General features: G+C 46.5%; 1 protein-coding gene across 1 annotated transcript in view; it reads left to right on the forward strand.

Annotated features, from left to right (window-relative positions):
• The first annotated feature begins 492 nt into the window (after positions 1-492).
• Positions 493-22716, forward strand: part of LOC136652381 (vomeronasal type-2 receptor 26-like) — a 28763-nt gene continuing 6539 nt past the window's right edge. Inside the window, exons 1-3 of the mRNA XM_066629318.1 lie at positions 493-699; positions 2441-2531; positions 18744-18924. Coding sequence (XP_066485415.1) covers positions 493-699; positions 2441-2531; positions 18744-18924 — 479 coding nt within the window. The remainder of the gene's footprint in view (positions 700-2440; positions 2532-18743; positions 18925-22716) is intronic.

The following is a 22716-nucleotide window of genomic DNA, read 5'->3' on the forward strand; positions in this document are numbered from 1 at the left end:
GCCTCAGGGACTCCGGCTCCGGATTTTGCCTTGAGGTTTACTCCTGAAGCCTATTCCATAACTGGATGTAGCCACAAGGCAGTGGAAGTTTGGGATCAGAGTTTTCCTTCTCTCAAATGAGCTGCCTTCCCAGGCTAATGAGTCCCATCTACCCAGTAACTGTTCAGTCGCCTCTTATGACAAGTACAGCCAAACTGAGGGCCTGTTCTTATCCCCAGCCCTCCGGGGAAGATTAGCAATTAGAGCCTAATAAAGCAGCTTAATGGGAAAATGTATGCTTAGGCTTTCACAAAAATCCACACTGTCTCTGTCTGAAGAAGTATGAAAACTGCAAGCTGGCAAAATTGGCAGAGTGCCAGGAGCTCTTGGCAGTAGAACAAAAGATGAAAAGAATAACATAATTTGGACAAAGGCACTTGTTTTGAACATAAGGGAAGATGGGAGGATATGAGGAATGCAGGGAACATCAACAGACCTTTTGTCTTGCCCAACATGACCCTGGGGTGTAACATCTATGACAACTCTTTCAATGAAATGGCAACATATGAGACCACCGTAGATCTCCTCTTCCATCAGCAAAGGAATACACTTAACTACAAGTGTGGAAATAAAGGGAATGTCTTGTCTGTCATTGCAGGGCTCACTGTCAACCATGCCATTCAAATGGCCTCCATCTTGAACCTCTATAAGATTCAACAGGTATGTGCAATTGTATTCCTGTATTGTCGTACCCCTGCCCTGAAGGGCAGCACCAGTTGGTAGACAGGGGTGGGTTTTGTCCAGTGAAGCTGAGACCAAATAAGCAAGACACTGAAGGGTGGAAGGCTATGAAGGCTGTTTATTGTTTCAGCAAGGCGTGCCTTCGGCCTCTGGGAGCCACAGCTCAAATCCAAAAAGGCACCCTCCAGTGGGGTGTGACACTTTTTATACATTTCAGTTGTAATTCAGACAAAGCGTCTCCCAAAAAGGGAAGTTTCCTTGGTAACTTTCCAAAGTCCTTCTCATGCTCTCATCCTCTTCACTGTCCCTCTCTTGCACTTGCCCCCACCTCACTCTCAAGGGAAGTAGACCTGTCTTGTTTTTGACCATTTTGCGTATGCTAGCTTTTTCTAATTTTATAAGTGTCTGAAGGATATGTCTGGCTTGTGGTTAGTGAGGCAGTTTGTTAACTTGTCAGCAAAAAGGATCTGTTAGTGATAAGCTTAGCAAGGCAGTGAGCTTTTCCCCTAAGTTCATGCTTTTCCTGTCTTTGTTTCTGCTCCCCCTCCCTCTCTGTTCTGTATTGATGGTTGCTACAGGTTCTTGCTTTGGAAAGAGAGAAGGGGTCTGGGACAGGTTCGCAGGCATCAGTATGAATGGTATATGACTGCTGTTCAGGTATCCTTTGAGACACTCCTAATGACTTATGAGGGGTGGAGTCAGGAGCCAGACAGCATGGGCTGTGGGCCCTTGGCTATGTGCAGGAATATCCACAGTCTCATCAGGGACTGGAGGATATTATGGGTGCCCTCTACAGGACTTTACCCCAGTGCCCCAAGAACATTGCATTGGTGCAATGCGTGTTAGTTGCATGTGTGAAGAGTCTGACAATGTTTTATCGAGCCCCCTTGGGATGACAGTCCAGGATGGCTTAGACAACTGCTTGGACCCATGGCATCCCAGGAACCCAGAATACAACTCTCTGCTCCTAACCTGGCCACTGTTCCACTCTGTATCATTGGGTGTTGTCCACACCCAATTTATCCAGAAGGGGAGATCATTCAGCTGATGGTCCTTTTAGCATTCCCTTGCAAAAGAGGAGCAACTGTGGACAAAATCAGCTTGTTTTTGCAATGAAAATTCCATTCTGCATGAGAGACGGATTTCCTTGGGTGCTTAAGCTCAGAAGGATCCGGTGCTTCACGACTGCAGCTGTCTTGGGAATATGTATCTCTTTCTTTTCTTTCATTGTTTCCACACTGTCCAATGAACACTCGAGACAACAGATATGGGAGAAAGGGCAACTTTATTTCATGTTACCAACAGAAGCAGAGGCTGAGACCTGCAGCATCTGAGGCAGCGAAAGCCCCTGTGGTGCGGTGAGGGACCTCTGGGCGGTACCAGAAACCTCTGCCCCCAGACTGGCATGCACCCGACTCCAAGTCGCGCCCCGCTACTGGGACGGCGCGTCTCATCCATGTCTATCCCTTAAGTGGAAGGCAGCCGGACCGCAGACTGCGCCACCTCGAGCCGCTGAGCCTCTGAGGTGTGCCCCGCGGTCCCGGCCCAGGGCCCCGTCTACGTCCTCGTGCCGCCAAGCCCCTGAGGACTGAAATAGGGTTCTGCCCTGCCTATGCCGCCTGAAGGTGCATTCCAAAGTCCCATTCACGCCTCCTAACCCGCACCACCTGCCACAAGGAGGGGTCAGCCTAGTGCTTGACCCCCCCCCACTCCCAAACAGGGGCAGAAGCGACTTAAGGCTGTCCTGCAGGTCCTTAAGGAAGATGCCTGCGCATTTCTCCAACAAATGAACACAAATCGCCCCTGTACAGGTGAGGTAGCGAGAACACAATTGCAAGATGCATTACCACGCTGCCACCAGCGCGAGACACCAAGCCACCAATGCCCTTGGTGATTTTCCTGTGCATCCTTTCAATCTTAGTGCAGCAGAAAGCCCTTCGCCATCCACAACACTGCAAGAGGTCCGACCAGCCCAAGGCAGTACCAGGCAGCCAACGCATAAGGGTGCTGCTGTCCTCACGGACTCTGCTCATCAGAGCCAGACCAGACCTCCTGCAAAGGTCATTCTTGCCCAGGTGGAGCACCCAAAACGTCCGGTGGGCGGTTCACATTCAGTAACTTCATCAACGCGGGCAGCAGCTGGCCCCATCTCATCCCCTTCTTGGCTAACCAAGCGACCTGCACTGCCGGGCTGAGGCCCAAGTGCGATCTGAAGGGGGTTGCAGCCGCACTCTTGCAGGCCCAAAAAGACCATGGAGTGGCCGCAGATTAATACGTGTACAGGGCTACCACAGTGTCCTGCAAAATGAAAGCAGAGATGTTAATGCAAGATATCCCTGCTGCTGCTGCCACAGCTTAACACGCACCCTGGGCCACCACAGCGTCCAGCAAGATGAAAGCAGAGAGGTTATAGCAAGGCATCCCCTCCAACGCTGCTCCCCCACAGATTGGGGAATACCCGGAACACCAGAGTCACTGAAGTGAACCGTGCAATACTGGTCGACAGAACATTACCCCTTTCCCGGGTGGGGGCAGAGCACCCATTAAACGGTTACTAATAGAATGCCCCCTCTCAAAGAAGAAGGGGCCACAAATCCGTAAGGGAGGTTGTAACCAAACATTGCCCCTCCTCCAGGAGCTGGGACAGTGCACCCATTAAGTGGGCTGGTAACAAAACATCACCCCTTTCTAAGGAGAAACGGCTATGCGGGTTGTTAACAGAAACCTCCCCTCTTCCAAAGGCCTAGTGGCATTATGCCCACTAAGTGGGTCTGCACCAGAACACCCCTCTTCTCTGAAAGGAGTAGGGGCAGTACTCCTGGTAAGCACATTGTTGACAGAACACCCCCACCCCCACCGAAGTCGGGTAAGCACACCCATTAGGCAGCCTGGTAACAGATCATCGCCCTCCCTTAAGGAGAAGGGGTAGCATGCCTGTTAAGCAGGTTGGTAATAGAATGCCACTTAAAGGCATAGTGGGCGGCACACATATCTCCTCTCTCAAGAAGCAAGGGCGGCATGCCCACCAAGCAAGTTACTAAATGCCCTGCTGACGCCCAGGGAAAACATAATATTGAATGCTATACTCTCATATTAAATGCCCCATCCACTCTGCCCCATTCCTTGTGTGCTGAAGCCTGGCCAGGCAGCTTTCAAAGCGGCTCCCACATACATGGAGTGTATGCTGTAAGCAATTCAAGATGGCCAGGGGCTCCCCATATGCCTCTAAATATCCTCCAAAACTGACAAGGAGGAGGTCAGGTGCGGGTGGTTGGGCTGGTGTATCTGTACTGGCTTGCACTCATTGGAGCTCATTTTATGCCCGTATACTCATCATTAAGTCCCATTAAAATCAATGGAATACACTCCCAGAAAAGTGTGGACAGGATTGTAGCCTTAAGTCCAGCTATGTCTACCCGGATACAAGACCCCTTATACTCCTGGGACTTATTCCTTGGAAGTTGGAGCCAGGATCTGAGCCCTATGCTCCAAGCCTCTGCATGCCCCAACAGAAGCAAGCCCCCATTATCCCCCAGGGGCTTACTCCCCATAAAGTGGGCGAGGACTGCAACCCTATGACCGAGTCTCTGTGTTTCTGTTCAGAATTGTCATGAATATGTACAGTTTAGGCCTAGTAGCATTGCAAAGCCTGAACCACAGTAACCCAGAAGGGGCTTGCAGTCCTAGCTGCCAGGATTTACAATTCAATGGAAGGTGATAATGTAGCACCTAGGCAGCCAGAAAGATGCCCATCAAGGATGGAATGCAGCTGTAGATCTCCAGGGGGGAGGGAAGAGCTGAGAGGGTGAGCTTCCAGCCCCACTTCTGGAGGACAGGGTTTTTGTTCTTTGTCTCTAGTGAGAGAGGTGGTGGGTGGTGGTCCTGCCACACCAGGACCATGTGGCCTCTTAGGTAAATGAGGATCTACAAAAGAAGCTGACCCAGGTGAGAGTCAGAGATTAATAGAGTTAGCCAGTTAGCTTTGTTGCTTTATGCTGATGTTTCCTAGAAGTTTTTATGCCTCTAGCATTTGCTGCCTTTGTAACCTTTTTGTAACCCTATGTATTTAATAAAGTAGAAAATCTTTTTACCATGTTGGTTCATTGTCTGTTGGGGACAAAGGTTCAGAATCCTGCCTAGCCACTCAGCAAGCTACCAAAAATCCTCATTGTGGACTAGAAACTTGAGGACTGAGACTTTAAGTAAAGGAAGTGCTCAACTATGGGGCTTACTCTCAAGAAAGCATGTGTAGGATTGCGGCCAGAGTCCAAGGCTCTGCCTGCATCCTCAGAAGCAAGGCCCATTATAGACTATGGGGCTTACTCTCAGGAAAGTGTGTCTAGGATTGCAGCCAGAGTCCAAGGCCCTGCTTGCCTCCTCAGAAGCAAGGCCCATTATAGCCTATGGGGCTTACTCTCAAGAAAGCGTGTGTAGGATTATGGCCAGAGTACAAGGCTCTGCCTGCCTCCTCAGAAGCAAGGCCCATTATAGACTATGGGGCTTACTCTCAGGAAAGTGTGTCTAGGATTGCAGCCAGAGTCCAAGGCCCTGCTTGCCTCCTCAGAAGCAAGGCCCATTATAGCCTATGGGGCTTACTCTCAAGAAAGCATGCAAAAGAGGAGCAACCATGGACAAAATCAGCTTGGATCTTGGGAATCCAAGATCTTGGATTCCCAAAATTTTGGGAATATGTATCTCTTTCTTTTCTTTCATTCTTCTTCTAGATGGTTTTTTGCCTTGTAAACACATGCCCATTTTACAAGCTGCAATTAGGATATACTGAGCAAATGTACTCAAAATGATCACAAGCTGGAGAATTCTTTGTATTTATATCTACTTATTACATGGTTCAAGAATACAAAGCTAATGCTACATTTCATTAGCAGCATGCCACTCCAAAATGTGGAAAGCTTTCAAACTGTGCATGCCTTGGGTGGTGGGGTGAGCTGCCAAGGGGCTTTCGTCTGACATATGCCTTTCCCAGCACAGTCAATAAGAAGGCTATTTGGTAAGCCTAGAAAAAAAAATGGAAATCAGAAAGCTTGTGTTTTCAAAACCGAAGCTGAAACACTTTAAACACTCACATAACTAAGCTTAAATCAGCAGCAGCCAGCATGATCCCATGATGTGCTTCTGGCTATTGGATTTCAGTCGGACAGTTGGACAGCTGAATCCCAACTCCCTCCATGCATCAATGCAAACATGCCAACAGAGTGTGCACTGAATACTGTTGGGGTTCAGTCTGGAGTTCTGATCTTGGTAAAGGAATATTTGTTCCCTTACATGGGGGATAAACTTCCACACCCCCTATGGGTCATCTTGGATCAACTGCAGCTATTTTGTTGTCATAGGTCCAAGATGAGTAAGGGGGAGAGAAGGAGGGATGGAATGGGTTGAGGATTCAAGTGCATGCTAGTGCCTCCAGTAATTGCCCGAATCCACCTATCCCCATTCCATCTCCTTCACACCCCAACATTCCCCTGTTCCTCCCCACCCTATGCTTCCCACCCCTGTCCCTGCCACTGGCTTACTTTCTCTACTGGAGGTAACCAGCTTACCTGCATGTGGGCATCTGGTACTGCCACCTTTTCTGAAATGGGACACAAATGTTCCACTGTCATTAAGAGCTGCATAGTCCAAGTTAGGGATCAAGCTTTTAGACCTGGAAAAACATCCATTTAAGTTAATTGAGATCTTAGACTGTGTACGTTGACAAATGATGGCTGATAAACAACCCTGACTGGGCAGTGGTTAGTGAACACAACTTTTCGGAAGCTTCAAATGCTTTGGATGTTCTTGAATGCATAAAACATAGATTTGTTTGTAGCATCTGCCTTGATTTGCATGCGGTTTTTTGAAATATTTGCATTCCATTATCTAAGACTTCCAGAAATATCCATATAAGGATGATATTTAATTTCTCACCTATTTCAAAAATCCATAACCATTATGATCGTTCTTTTGATACAATCAAAAAATTTTTAGCTTTCGATATCTGAAGTAGAAAAAACAGCTCCATCAGAATCACATGTATTACTCATTATAAAAACTCAAGTTTGGTTGAGGCCACAGCTTTTGTACCTCATTTATTAACATTTTCACTTGAGAATACTGTATATCAAAGATACCTTGTTCAGCACATATCAAAGATATTCAATAAGCCAAAGTCTAAATCTTAATTCTGGAAAGATTTTCATTGGTTTAAAAGTTACAGGAAGTTTTTCCAAGCACTGATGAGTCATATTTTTTTTTCCCCATTAGCTCACTTGTGGGGCTTATGAGGCTCCACTACCTGGAAAAAAATGTCCCTTCTGTCTACTGGATGGCACCCAGGGAAGGGACTCTACACAAAGGAAGAGTTCGGCTACTGCTGTGTTTCACATGGACATGGATTGGACTCATTGTGTCACATGGTGATACTGGAGAAAGCTTTCTGCAGATGCTGACTTGCCCAGAGTGGCATTTGTGTGGCTTTCTTGGAAAGAACTGAAATGATTGATAAATTTGATAAAGACCAGGGTCAAGACCCTCCCAGTCTACACAAGATAAATTCAAGCCTTTTCTTGACTGAAGTCAATGTGGTTATTGTCCAGGGGGATTCTCAATCTTTGTATGTTTTAATGATAGTCTTTAATCAAAATGAACTTCTACTCAAGGGAAAGTTTGGATCACACCCCCTCAATGGGACTTCATCAACAGTATTGGCTCTGGACCTTTCTACTGTACACTGACTTTCCATGGCACTTTATCTTTCTCAGTCTTCATAAATGCAGTTCCCAGATTCAAGAACTTCCTCCAGAGCTTCAAACCGGATCCGTCAATGGCATGTTTTCTCTGCTTTTTCTTTCAGTGCACATTTCAGTGTTGTGGGAATGGAAATGTAGATGATTGTAAACACTGCACAGGAGAAGAGAAGCTGGAGAGCCTGCCTGCATCTCTTTGAGATGGAAATGAGTGGGCAGAGCTACCAGGTCTACAATGCTCTTTATGCTGTAGCACATGTTTTTCATGCCATATATCTGTCCAGGAAAAGAACAATGGTGGACAGAGGTCAATTCAAACATGTAAATATTGAAACTTGGCAGGTATATTCTTTTCTCTTTGCATCGTTTTTAAGCAAACTCAAGTGCTTACTAGGGGGAAAGCTGTTACTGAGCTTAATTGGCATGACTTCTGAGTAGCTGTATTTCCTGGTTCTGGTCTGCAAGCACACTTGATGGGCTGCTTCCTCTAGCTAAGCAAGTCTGCATAAAGCCACAGCCTGAATGTAAAACCTCTTAGGAAAGCTGTGGACAGTGTTTTCTTCCATGGTAGAGGAATGGTGAGATATAAATTTTTGCTGACTCAAACCATCTACCATATTATTACCATAGGCCTTGTTGAAACCCACTATGTAGAGAAACAAACTTTTTTTAAAAAAAATCCTTAAAATGGGAAAAGTCCATAATTAAAAATGGCAAATTTCCATGATCAAATTCAAATTCATGTTCACCCCAAGTTCAAATCCTCTTATACCATTCATTGTTATTGGGTGTGATTTTTTTATATAGATTAATATGCTCACATGGAGGTCTTGTGTAGTGGTCAATGGTACAGTTGAACATGGAATTATCAGGCAGCTCCTTTAGGTCAGGCAGATAGTGGGTGGGGTTACTGCACTTACAAATTATTCCTCCCTTTGGCCTTGTGAATGTGCGGCCTCTTGTCTTAAGTCCAGTTTCTGAAACTAAGGCACCCAGCATCCTGTTCCCATATTTAAATCCAAAAAATCCTTTCAGGCAATATTGCAGTAACACGCACATCCAAGTCATACATTTTGTGAAGGGCAGAAAGAGGACAGTTTGGTATCCAAGCCAAGCCAAATATTTGCGCATGTAACCAGATACTCTTCTGAATGGTCTGGCATTGCAGTCAGAACAAGAAATCTTCCTATACAACTTTGAGGACAGAAATGCTTCCATGCCAAACTGAACCAAGATGTGCCCATTTTCCATTCTCAGATTCCACCCCATTCAACGTGTGTCCAAAGCTGCCATGTTGGAGAGAGCAAGAGAATTCAAGAGGTAAAACCAGTTTGTTGCTATGAGTGTACTCCGTGTCCACAAGGCATGATGGCAAACCAGACCGGTAAGTCCAAGTGCACAGAACTGTGTGGAAGCATTTGAGTTGAGTTGGAATAGGATGTCGGCATAGTTTCTGCCACTGATACCTGCCCCTTTCCTGCCACTGACAATCTCCTAACCCTACCCCTCTTCCTGTTCCATTTTCACCACCAACGACCCCATTCTTCCCCCACCTGTCCCAACTGACCACCTCCAGGGCTCCAGTGGAAGCTGCTGTTGCCTGGCCCCCACTGCTCAATTTTTGTGGGGGTAACCAAGCTCTGCTGTGTGAATCTGCTGTGATAAGATTCCATGGCTGTCACATCGCCCTCTGAGCTATGCCACTGGTGTCAAACTTGTTTCATACAGAGGGCTGAATAGCATCCACAATGCCTGCTGAGAACTGGAAGTGATGTCACTAAGCAGGAGGTGACGTCATTAAAGAGGAGGGACCTAGAAATAAGCATGTTTTTTGCCTCACTTAGGAACTAATTACCTGCAAATGACAGAAGAGACAATATGCAAATCTTGACCATATCCTCAAAATAATTCAACCAATTATCATGTGGGCCAACCTTTCAGCAGCACCGCTTCTGCCAAGGCATCACTTCACAGGTCAGCAGTTGACAGGTGCTGAAAGAGTGCCTGCATGATAATTTCTCACTCTTCTAGGTCGGTTTCTCCCCTCATTCTGTTTCCCACCACCTATGGCCTCCTTCAGCCTCTCCCTTCCAGCACCTTGGCAGAAGTGATGCTGCTGAAAGGGTGGCCCTCATGATAAGTGGCCTCTCCCAGTGTGACCCTTTCAGCCATGCAGCTTCTGCCAATGCAACACGGAAGCTCAGCAGCTGAGAGCAGCTAATGGTGGTGTTGGGAGAGCCCAATTTTCAAGGGGGACATTTCCAGCCTGTGGGACTTATGTTGGACACTCCTGAGCTAAGCTACTGAAACAGCAAAGCAAGGTCAGCCATATCTCACTTCCCCCCAGCATAGCACAGAAGGACCTCACACTAGTACAGAGAAGGCAGAAGTTATATGAGCAACATACAAGACTGAGGAATGACTTTTAGCACCATGTGTGACTTGGCCTGTGGTTATGCACTTTGTCCTCCTTGTTTCATCTGCAGCCACTGAGATGGAACACACGGTGATCTCAACTGGGACAATGGCAAAGGCACTTTGTCTCACTCCACAAAACTAATTCAGCTGATTACATTACAACCTCTAGAGCAGTGGTTCCCAAACCTTTAGCACGAGGACCACATTTTAGAATGTCAATCTGCCTGGGACACACTGGAAGTGATGTCATTTAACTGGAAGTGATGTCATGGTGGGACGTGACATCATCAAGCAGGAAGTGCTTTTCTGAGAATGCAGCAAGCACTGAAATCATGCCATTTTCCTTAGATAGGTGGGCTACTAATAATTACATAAAGTAAAATGAGTAGCGGGCTCACAACGCCCAGTTTGAGAAACCCTGCTCTAGAGAAACCTCCACAAAGGCTTTACTTTCAAATGGCGCAATGAATTATAGCAGTCACCATAACAAGCTGCAGGAAGTTTTGCCGACTTTGGTTCTTACAAACATGTCTGTCTTTAGAGTGGCACAAAGAATTTAGGCCATCAGGGAGGAATTGCTAATATACTCTGTCATTATCTGGATCACTGTGATTTTCCTTCTTGGTGGTTTCTAAGACCAAATGGATTCAGATGAAAATGTTGGTGATTCCATTCCAAACTGCTTTTCAGAAGACTCGCATTGCTCCCTTGAGCACCCAGAATTTGTCCAGTATTTGCTCAGTTCATCACACAGGCAAAGGCTTCTGAGCAGAATCTGTGGGAACACAATTCTCCTTTCATATGGCTCTTTAGCAAAGTTCTTGCAGGGTGCCTGCCATACACATTAGTGCAGCAGGAAGTGTAGGAAGGAATGTGGGTGTGCAGCTGTGACTGGCTTAGGCACCAATCTGCAGCCTGGTGGCTGTTTTTGCTCTTCTTGCTGCTGCTGCTGCCTTCACCTGTATGTTCAGAGGATATGCACGCTGATTGTACGGTTGGAAACAATCTGCATAGGTCAGGAGACACTATTGTTGGTGGGGTCCTGTCTTTAATACAACCCATAAGGTCTACCAATGACTTTCAGACACCACCCCCTATGAAGATAAAACGTTTTTTTGTGAGTTCTGTATTCTTTTAGAACTCTACCTCCATTGGCCTATCTTAAATCCCTTGCCAATCAGTCTCACTGGATGGACCCTGGTCCTAGCAGTTCGAGAAGGAGATTTGTTTTCTCTTTCCATTCTTTCCCTGTCTTTTTCTTCATGATATAAATCTCATTAATATCCCTCATTAGTTGCCTCTAGTCCATGCTAATACCTTTGTAAGGAAGCTCACTGCTAATTTTTATTGATGTCTTTTGCACTGTTTTTACCTTTACAGATCCTTTGGAGATATGGTGACCAAAACTGTACACAGCATTATAAATATGACAGCACTATAGATTTATAGAGGGACATGATATTCAGAGGAGTTCTACTCTTGAGCCCTTTCCCAATGGCCCTGATATGTGGTTGCCCTGTTTCTTTGGTTGCCCTTGTCATGTGCCTCTTGCCTAGGGTGAGTGCTAGGCTTGCATGCTCTTTAGGCCAGGCTTAGCTCCTTTCTAATCCCTCCTCCTCATTTCCCCAGTGGCCATACCTTGCACAAAGTAGTTTGCCTGCACAGAACTTGCACAGAGCTTGCACAGAACGGACAGTGTCCTGGAGTACTATGCTCTCAAGGTGAAACAAGCCATTTAGGCTTCTTATGCCCACTAGAAGAAAAAGAGACTACTGGACTGGATGACTCGTTGACCTTTCCCTTTAAGATGCAGATTGTAGACACTGAAAACATTTGCAAATGTTATAAATAAACATTTATATATGTTATAAGTATTTCATTCATTCATTCTATATAATAACCATTTATCTCCCTGTACTGTAGTCAATTCAAAGTGTGCTTCTGGTGGTGAAGTTGATAATGGAATTTTGCTGTAAAACCTATTTTTATATCAGTTCCATATCCTCCACAAAGCATGTCTAACATAATGATTCTTAAATGTGACCTGTACTTCCACTTTATCATACCATAAATATCCATGCCAACCAAATCTTAAGTCATGTCCTTCTAGATTCAGCAGTTTTCTATTTTGCAGTAACAACCATTCTTTCATCCACAAAAAACAACATGATGCATAATACATTTTCAAATCTGGCAACCCTAAACCTCTTCTTTCTTTTGCATCCAGCAAAATCTTACTCTTGCTTTTTTCCCCTTGACATATAAGTTTTGTCATGTTTTTCTGCCAGTCTTTAAATGGTTTATCCGAGAATAAAACTGGTATAGTCCGGAAGAGAAACAACAGTTTTGGTAATACATTCATCTTAATTTCAGAAATCCTCCCTAGAACATAGATAGCTTCAATCTTTTCCATAGTGGGCACTACTTCTGAGTAGTTGTGTTTCCAGACTCTGGTATGTAGATGAATGAGATGAACTATGTGCCCTAGATAGGCAAATCTGTTTCAAGGTATGACCTTAAGGAAAAGCCTCTTAGGAAAACTGTGAACACAGTGTTGGGTTCCATAGAGGAGGAATGAGGAGAAAGAGACATTTGCTGAATGAACGCATCCACCTTGTCATTATATGGTTTTCTTTGTATCCCTCTATGTAGAGAAACAAAGTAAAAAATTCATAGAAAGTGGGAAATTTCCATATGGCTGGAAGATTAGACGAAGCTGAGAGAAATCAGCTGCAATTCTCGTAATTGGTGTGCATTAGTTTGGAAGAGTTTGGGGAAGTATCCATGGTAGTCAACTGGATGTGAGAGTATATAATTTGTATGGAAGGATTTGACTGAACCTTCAACATTCTCTCCCACATTGGTGGCACTCTTTCATCAAACATGTCCACTTTAACAATGATGCTGGGCAAGAGGTCTGGCTTGCAGATGAGGAACTGTCATTTGGATTTGATCTCATCAACTGGATCTTTCTCTCCAAAAAATCCTTCCTGCAACTCCGAGATGGAACAATTTCATCAGGCCAACACTTTACCATCAGTGATGATGCCATCCTGTGGAATGGCAGATTTCATCAGGTAGAAATAAAGTATACAACTTGAGTTGCAGGTGCTATTATCTAGTGCCCCAATTTTACCCCTGCTACTGGTGCCAATCCACAACCATGTCATGAAGCCACATGCTGTATCCAATGTTGGGAGAGGGCAATAAATGACAATCAGCCACTGTGAAATAGCAAGAGGTATAGTTCAATAGGAATTAACATAGAAATGAGTAAAAGTATTAAGGATCCTTCTTTTGTTTTGCTAAGAAATTGTTTGCTGTAAGTCAGGCAGTTCCTAAGAGTTCTTAGGCAGTTCTTCAGAAGGCAAAATGTGTGGTGCAATGGAGGTGTGTTCATGGAATGAACATGGAACTTTCCAACGAAGCAGGCAGATTCAGTGATGTCCCCATTTTCCATTCTTAGATGCCTCCCCATTCAAAATGTGTCAAAAGCTGCTGTGTGGGAGAGAGCAAGAGAGTTCAAGAAGGAAAACCAGTTTGTTGCTACGAGTGTACTCCTGTTAATTGGGTAAGAGGCACTTTTTCAAGTGGGTGCTCCTTTTTTTAGCAGGGGGAGAGTAACTGGCCCACCTCACCCCAGCAGTGTCTGTTCTAGTGGCTGTCTGCTGGTATTCTTTTGCATCTTTTTAAATTGTGAGCCCTTTTGGGACAGGGAGACATTGAGTTATTTGATTTTTCTCTGTAAACCGCTTTGTGAACTTTTAGTTGAAAAGCAGTATATAAATACTGTTAATAATAATAATAATAATAATAATAATAATAATAATAATAATAATAATAATACTCCATGTCCGGAAGGCATGACAGCGAACCAGACCGGTAAGCCCATGTGCACAAAGCTGTGTAGAAACTTTTGCAAATATTTATTTGCCCAACTACAAGTCCTCATATGGTCGTCTCTTCCCTGAACATTTTAGTTATTTTTTACCAGTTCTCTCCTATTGACAAAAAATTTCCTTTCAGTTTTTGATTTATAAAATGTTATAATGACATTTCTAGCCCAGTCTGACAGAGCTGGCATTGCATTCTGTCCTGGGGGGAGCAATCAAATGGCCCAGGTGAGGTAAGTACAAATGATTTTCACCCTATCTTCCCATAAGCTACCTGACTGCCTATGGGTCACCTCTGACCTATATCAGATATTTAACTGGCAGAGGAGCCTTGGAGGGGTGTGTGTCAAGCTGAGAAAAGCGGGATGGGATGTTAGTAGGCACTCCTGCCACCAAAGTCCTCCCGCCTCCTGCCCAAACCATCCCTTGTTCAGCCCACCACACACCAGGGTTTGAATAGACAAGTACTGTAACTCTTTCAAGTTGTGTTCTCCCAAAGATAAACAGAATGGGAGCTGAAATATGCAAAGGACATTTGGAAGCTAAGTAGGAAGAGAATACAAAATGTGAGACTCCAGAACAAAGCGTGCAGATCTGTGTAGCCACATATGGGTGGTTGGGGTTCAATATGTGGAAAGGGGAAAAATATCTGCTTGGCCTGGATTGCTCTCCAGCCACCTCCTAAGCTGCATGGCCTACAGTACATACCAGTCAATCTGCCTGTTCCAGTGCAGGGTAGGATTGGGCTTCCCATCATACAGTTATGCACCTGTAATCCTGCTGCTGCCTTTGCTGGATTCGAGCCATTCCCATCAAATGAACATTGCCAAACAGGAAAAAAAAAAAATCATTCCTTTCTAGCATGGCACCTCTTTTTCTCTGGCTTCCTAAGGAATCAAGTACTATATGAAAGACACCTGTTGACTCTCCCTGGACCTGGTGTTTACAGGTGGGCACGGGGGCAGTGATCTAGATGTAGAGGAGATCAAGATCACTCCGTTGTCATGGACAGATCACTTCCTGGTAAGGTTTAGGCTGGTTGCGACTTCCTACCTCCGCAGAGGCGGGGGACCGTTTTCTATGGTCTGCCCCCGGAGGCTAATGGAGCCTGAAGGTTTCCTTAGGGCTCTGGGGGATTTTCCCACTGCCGAGACTGGCACCTCATCTGAGGCCCTGGTTGACCTCTGGAATGGGGAAATGTCCAGGGCAGTGGATGAGATTGCTCTGGAGCAACCTCTGCCACGTCGCAGACTCGGAGCGGCTCCTTGGTTTACTAAGGAGCTGCGAATGATGAAGCGGCAGGGCAGGCGTCTAGAGCGATGGTGGCAGAAAACTCGTGATGAATCCGATTGGACACGGAGTAGAGCTCATTATAGAGCCTACTCCGTGGCGGTGGTAGCAGCGAAGAAATCATTCTTCTCTGCTACCATTGCGTCTGCTGATAGCCGTCCAGCGGAGCTGTTCCGTGTGGTGCGGGGCCTCCTCCATCAGGCCCCGCCAGTGGACCAGGAGGAATACATGGTCAGCCGCTGTGACGTGTTTGCGCAACATTTTGCAGATAAAATCGATCGCATTCGTTACGACTTGGATGCCACATTGACAATGTCTGATGATGTCCCCCTGGCAACTGCTTGTCCAGTGGTGTGGGATTCTTTTCAGCTTGTGCAGCCTGAGGATGTGGACAGACTCCTTTGGAGTGTGAGGCCATCTGCCTGCCTGTTTGACCCTTGCCCAGCGTGGCTGATACGAGCTGCCCGGGGTGGACTGGCTGAGTGGACGGGGAGGGTGGTCAACTCTTCTTTGGGGGAGGGGAGGTTGCCACCTGCTTTGAAGTGGGCGGTGGTTTGCCCCCTCCTGAAGAAGCCCTCCCTGGATTCCACTGTGTTGAACAACTATTGGCCAGTCTCCAACATCCCGTTTCTGGGCAAGGTAATTGAGCGGGTGGTGGCGGCCCAACTCCAAAGGGTCTTGGATGAAGCGGATTATCTGGATCCTTTTCAATCTGGTTTCAGGCCGGGCTTTGGGACGGAAACTGCCTTAGTCGCCTTGGTGGATGACCTATGCCGGGGACTGGACAGGGGGATTGCGTCCCTGTTGGTCCTGCTGGACCTCTTGGCGGCTTTCGATACCATCGACCATGGTATCCTTCTGGGCTGATTGGCCGAGCTGGGAGTTGAAGGCACTGTTTTGCGGTGGTTCTGCTCCTACTTGGAAGGTCGGTCCCAGATGGTGGTGCTGGGGGATGCCTGTTCGACACCCTGGCCTTTGAGGTGCGGGGTGCCGCAGGGTTCAATTCTGTCCCCCATGCTATTTAATATCTACATGAAACAGCTGGGAGAGGTCATTCGGGGCTTTGGAGTGGGGTGTCATCAATACGCTGATGACACCCAGCTTTATCTCTCCTTTCCTCCAGACTCCAGGGTGGTGGTTGAGGGTCTGGAGCACTGTCTGGAAGCAGTGAGGATCTGGATGGGGGCTAACAAGCTGAAATTAAATCCAGATAAGACAGAGGCTCTCCTGGTTCGGAAATCCTCGATGCAGGTGCTGGATTATCGGCTTGCTCTGAATGGGGTTGCACTCCCTCTGAAGGAGCAGGTCCGCAGCTTGGGGGTCCACCTGGACTCGCAGCTGCTCCTGGATTCCCAGGTAGCGGCTGTGGCTAGGGGGGCCTTCGCTCAGCTTCGGCTGGTGCACCTGCTGCATCCGTACTTGGATCGTGCAGACCTGGCCATGGTGATCCATGCTACAGTGACATCGAGGTTAGACTATTGTAACGCGCTTTATGTGGGGCTGCCCCTGAAGACGGTTCGGAAACTGCAATTAGTGCAGAATGTGGTGGCCCGTGTGGTCACTGGAGCTAGACGGTTTGACTCTGTCAGCCTGCTTCTCCGGGGGCTACATTGGCTGCCCATTCGTTTCCGGGCCCAATTCAAGGTGCTGGTTTTGACCTTTAAAGCCCTATACTGCTCTGTGCCAGGCTATCTTAGAGATTGCCTACTCCCGTACAATCCGACTCGTCCTCTCAGGTCATCAGAGAAGGCCTTTTTACAAGTGCCGCCACCTAAGGAGGTACATGGGGCGGCGGCAAGAAATAGGACCTTCTCAGTAGTGGCACCAACGTTGTGGAACTCCCTTCCCCTTGACTTGAGAATGGCTCCCTTTCTGGAGACTTTTCGGCGAGGCCTGAAGACCTTGTTGTTTAATCAAGCCTTCTGACTTCATGGCCTTTTAAACATCTTTTATACATCTTTTAGTTGCTTTTTACAGGCATGATTCCTCTAAGTACTGCTGTTTTATGCTCTTTTATTCTGACTTTTATCTGACTACTGTTTTTATGGGTTCTGCTAATGTGTTTTTATCTGTGTGAAATTATGTTTTAATCTGTTTTATATGTTGTTAGCCACCCTGGGTCCCTTTGGGGAGAAGGGCGGGATAGAAATAAAGTTTTATTATTATTATTATTATTATTATTATTATTATTGACTGTCTCTTTCAGATGTAATTCATTGTGTCAAATGCCCAGAAGATCAATATCCAAAGAAGAACCAAGACCAGTGTATCCCCAATGTTACCAGCTTCCTAAACTATGGAGAGCCCTTGGGATTCGTTTTGAAGATCCAAAGAAGAACAAAGACCCCTGTGTCCCTGTAATGTCCATGGCGGGCAAAGACCCCGCCCCTTGGTGTGTGACTGAGCACAGGGAGCTTACCCTGTCGAGGCAAGTTGGTCAGAAAGAAGGACGGGAGGCAGACACAGCTGTTTTGCACAGACTGTTTACTCGCGTCAAACTCTTGACATTCATGGGGCCTGTTACATCACAGGCCCCGTTGCCTTACACAGACTTGTGTCATCGGCGCATGATAGGCTCGTTCCCCGCTTCTTCCCGACCCCTTGAGGTTTCAGGCAGAGCTCTCTGGCTGAAGCCTGTTGGCCAGGGGTATGGGTTCCCGAGGGCTGCAGTGCTGTTGTCTGGGGTCAGCTTAGCTGTCCTCAGGAGGGCCCCCCCGGTACCTCCGGGCTTGCCCCTCAATCAGCTGGCCTCCAGTGGAGGTAGTTGGTACCGGGTCCCTGGTTCTGCAACCCCACCTCCCCTGCTGTCACCCCGGGGGCCCGGGCGGGTCTAGGATCAGGGAGTTTCCAGCCCCCAGCCCCTCTCTCCAGGGCCAAGGTAAACCAAGTTTCCTTCAGGGCCTGGATCATCTGCATAAGGCCAGGGTGGCTACCCCCTTTGGCTTTCCCTTTGACCCTGCTCCCAACTGGAGAGGAGCCACCTCTCCCTAGGCTGTCCAGCCTCCTTATGAAGCCAGCCTTGGGCTGGGCCAGCCCCACCCCTAATGCCCACATGACTGCTGGCTGCTCCCAGGAGGCACTAGGTCCTACTCAGAGGGAGGTGTCTTGCCTGGGACCCCAGTCCTGACAGTGCTTAGGTCTTACTCCTGAGGAGGCCCCTACCCCTGAGGAGACCCCTGCTCCTGAGGAATTCCGGGCCACCCGGGCTGGGCCTAGGTGACAGTCCCCAAGATCATTACTTTCCTAAATTACAAAGATCCCTTGGGGATCATTTTGGTTTCTGTAGTTTTGTCCTTTACTGTGACCACAGGTTTGGTGATACTGATCTTTCTGAAGAACTGGAACACCCCCATTGTCAGAGCCAACAACCCAAGTCTCAGCAGTGTTCTTCTCAGCTCCATCCTGCTTTGCTACCTTTCTTCCCTGCTCTTCATTGCCAAACCTGGCAAGGTGTCCTGACTCCTCCGGCAAATGGCTTTTGGCAGTATTTTCTCTCAGGCTGTTCTTTCAGTGTTGGCCAAAACTATCATAGTCACCCTGGCCTTCATGGCCACACAGCCAGGCAGCAACATGAGGAAATGGCTGGGGGAAAAATTGGCCAACTCCATTGTCTTTTCCTGCTCCCTCATCCAACAGGGGATTTGCACTGCATGGTTGTCAACCTCTCCTCCATTTCCAGACACTGACATGTACTCCCATTCTGGGCAAATCATCATGGAATGGAATGAAGGGTCCATCATCACGTTCTACTGTGTACTGGGCTATGTTAGTATTCTGGCCATCACCAGCTTCTCTGTGGCTTTCTTTGCCAGAAAACTAGCTGACACTTTCAATGAAGCCAAACTGATCACCTTCAGCATGTTGGTCTTTTGCAGTGTATGGATCTCCTTCATTCCTGCTTACCTCAGCACCAGGGGGCCCAATCCTGTCCAACTTTCCAGTTCCAGTGCAGCCTGAATGCAGTCTTGAGGAAAGAGAACGTTCCCTTACCTGGAGGGGGCCTCCGTGGCTGTCCCCCTACCACAGGATGCAGTGCATATCTCATGGGCATGGCTGTATTAGTGCTGGAAAGTTGGATAGGATTTGGCCATTAGGCAGCAATAAAGGCATACAGTGTAAGCACACAAACCACTACTCCTCTTGGTCAACTTGCATTCACTCCAGGATACACTTCATTTTTTTTTCTTTCAAATTGCACTGAGAATCCAGGTCACCAGGGAACAGCTTCTGTATTCTGTAATTATCTAGATCACTGTGATTTTCTTTCTTGTAGAGCTAGTAATGGAAAAAATAATCAAGATTTAAAAACATGGATGGTTTTATTTTGAACTGACTTTTTCAGATGAGTTTATTAGAAAACTTGTGTTGATCAGCAATTCACTACACAGGCAAAGGCAAAGCGGAATCCCTGGGAACATAATCCTGCTGCTTCCATGGGCCTCCTTAGCAGAGTCCTTGCAAGGTGCCTGCCATAGAGATTAGTGTGGCAAGAACTGTAGTGAGGATGTGCAGTTGTAACTGGCTTTGGCTCCTCTTTGCAGCCCAGAGGCTCTTTTTGCTCTTCTTGCTGCTTCTTCTGCCTTCAGCTGCATGTTCAGAGGATAGGCATAATAATTGCAGCATTGAAAATAATCTGCAGCAGTCAGGAGATGCTATAATCAGTGGGATCCTATCTTTTCTACAAACCGTAAGGTCTGCCAATGACTTTCAGAGACCACCAACTGTGAAGACAAGAAATCTTCTGTAAGTTCTGTAATCTTTGCTAGCTGGAATGCTGTCTGTCAGATGATGCTGGGTCTTGATAGCATGTGGTGAAATTTTAACAGTAGCAGCTTTTCACATGATGGATCATTTCTGAGAAAGTTGAATTTCTACCTATAATGCAGGTGGTAAAGGAACTGTATCCTCTTCACATCTTTACGCTGTGAAGATGACCCTGATCCAAACTCTCTTTGGCAGTATTCAGAAGTAATTTGAAATGTAATCAATTTTCAGGGGAAAAAGGACGCCTATGCATTAAGAAGGGCCATGCTGGATCAGATCAAAAGCAGTGTCCTCTTTCCCACAGTGATCCTGCATCTGCCCTGGGGGTCCCAGAAGCAGGAATGAAAGGCAGGAGAGACACTGCCCCCCTGGAACTAACCCTCTGAGGCACCCTGCAGCTGCAACTGCAAAGAAGCACATAGACATCGTGACTAACACTCATTCATAGACTCCCTTTCTTAAATCTTCTGCCCATCCATTTCACTGGATGGCTCCTGGTTCTAGTAGCATGGGGGGGGGGCTTCTCTTTCCTCTCTCTTCACACCTTACAAATTGTACAAATTTCAATATTTGATGCCCATTCATTGCCATTTCCCCCCATCTGCTATACCCACATCTCTCTGGGCTTTCCTCATAAAGAAGACACTCAAACTCACAGTGCATGTTTATTATCACCATTTTACCATTTACAGATCTGCAAATCCTTTTGCACTATGGTGAGCTAAACTGTACAACAGATATTTATAGTTGTCTGGATTTCCAGTACTCTGGATCTGACTGCACCACCGTTTTATTCAGGGCTATTATATAATTGGAAGACTAATTCTCAGTCTCTTCCTCTTTCCTCTTTCTTTGTTACACTATCAAAGCACTGCATTTGGGGGCTTGAAACACATGCTTCTTGCCCAGGGTACATACTAGGCTTGCACAGTGCCTATGCAAGGCTTAGATCCTTTTGGGTTACACTGATGGCAATTCAATGTCAAGATTGACTTGATTTCTTCCCACCCACCTTCTACTTTGTTTCTTGGAGAAGTCACATAGCAGTTTCCAAAGCAGCCACACCTGGCCTGAAGTCATTTTGTCTGCCTTGCAAAGCACTGCCCAAGACCAGGAGGTTCATGCCCTGCAAGAAAGCAACTCTTTAGGCTTCTGACTCCCACCACCAACGCTTTCCCAGTAAGGTGCAAAGAATGGACAATGAAGCCCTGAGCTAACCCGGTGTTTTCATTCTCTCTGAAGCACTTGACATGATCCAATCAAGTCTTCCTGAAAGGTGAGAATCCAGTCCTTTTCTTACTGTCCAGTGCTTGGAAAACAGAGGATCTTGCAGTGCTTGATGGGGGAGGATCACTTCTGCTGGCACCCTTCAACTTCCACCACCAGAACATCTGTTCTGTCCAGTGGCGTTGCTAAGGAGTTGTGGGTGCTGTGAGCCACATTGGGTGACCTGCAAGGGGGGTGACACACACTAGGGGGATGATACGATAAAATCGCGGTGGTTAGGAGTAACCCCATCATGTTATATACTATTGGATGCGGGATTTCCAGCAGAATGAAATGTAAAAATGCAGAGTGAAATATCTCCTTTACATCAAAAGTTATTGGCAAAAAACCGGAAAACAAAAAATGCATGGAGCCCAATGGAAAGTGAAACCGAGCCGTATCACACGATTAATCGTGAGTAGATGAACTTGCCTTAGTTCTTCAGAAAGGGTAGGCTGAGAGGAATCCAACAACACCAAAATGGTCCTGATGCAATGAATGTAGCCCCCAAAAACACCTGAGAAGGAGAAACTAAGCGAAAACTGGAAAGCAAAACTAAGTCACACAACCACGTTTACTCGTGAGGAAGCAATTGTGCCTTGGCTGGTGGTCAGGCCAGGCAAAGGTGAATGTGAGGCCACCAGAATGCTCCTGATTTGATGCAACTGGAGCTCAACAAATGCTCCAGAAGGCAGCCTCCTCCCCCATAAAAAGAATGAAACAGAGGCTTGAGAGGGTAAGGTGAATTTTGTCTGTTTTAAGTTGGAATCCTATCCGCACTTTCCTGGGAATAAGCCCCACTGACTATAATGGGACTTACTTCTGAGTAGACAGGCATAAGATTGGCCTGTCAGACTTGTAAACCCAGGTGGGTCCTGACAGTAATATGCTTGAAATATAAGAACTTAAATGGAAATGGGTACTGGGTAGGGGTGAAAATCTTACTGATTCTTTTTTGGGGAGGGGTTTTTATTGCAGGCAGGCCACAGAGAAAATTGACTTGGTGGAACAGGGCTGGCTTCCCTGATTTAATTATTTGTTTTACTTATTATTTATAATTATTTATTTTAATATGCTTTATGATGGGTCCTGGACAGATTGTCATTCTAAAAAGTGGGTCCCAGTGCTAAACATTTGAGAACTGCTCCAATAAGGTGTTACTAAGTTGTCCCCCAGGGGGACAGAAACCTCCCCGGGGGGGGGGGGGGAGGTGACACTACTAGTGACCAAAATCACTAGAATCACAGTTTGTAACGTTATATATCATTTAATGCATAATTTCATGCAGAATGCAATGAAACAAACTACGTTGAAGTATCATTATTCTATCAAAAGGTATAGCCAAAAATCCAGTGGGGGCGGGGCAATGGTAGAGTTGCCCTGGAGAGTTGCCTTGCCCACTGCCTGGGGGTGACGCGTTGTCCTCCCACACCGGATGACGTGAACCCTAGAGACGCCACTAGTTCTGTCTGTGACGGGGAGAATAGGATTTGAGCACAAGTGTTTTTGTTTCCCCCTATACAGCTTCTCTACTGTAGTCCATCCTGTTTCACTCTTCATCCCCCTCGCATCATGCTTTCTACTCTTGCTGTACTTTTGAATTTGCACTACTAGGGAAAGTG

This window comes from Tiliqua scincoides, chromosome 5 (assembly GCF_035046505.1).
Source record: "Tiliqua scincoides isolate rTilSci1 chromosome 5, rTilSci1.hap2, whole genome shotgun sequence".
Lineage (NCBI taxonomy): Eukaryota > Metazoa > Chordata > Lepidosauria > Squamata > Scincidae > Tiliqua > Tiliqua scincoides.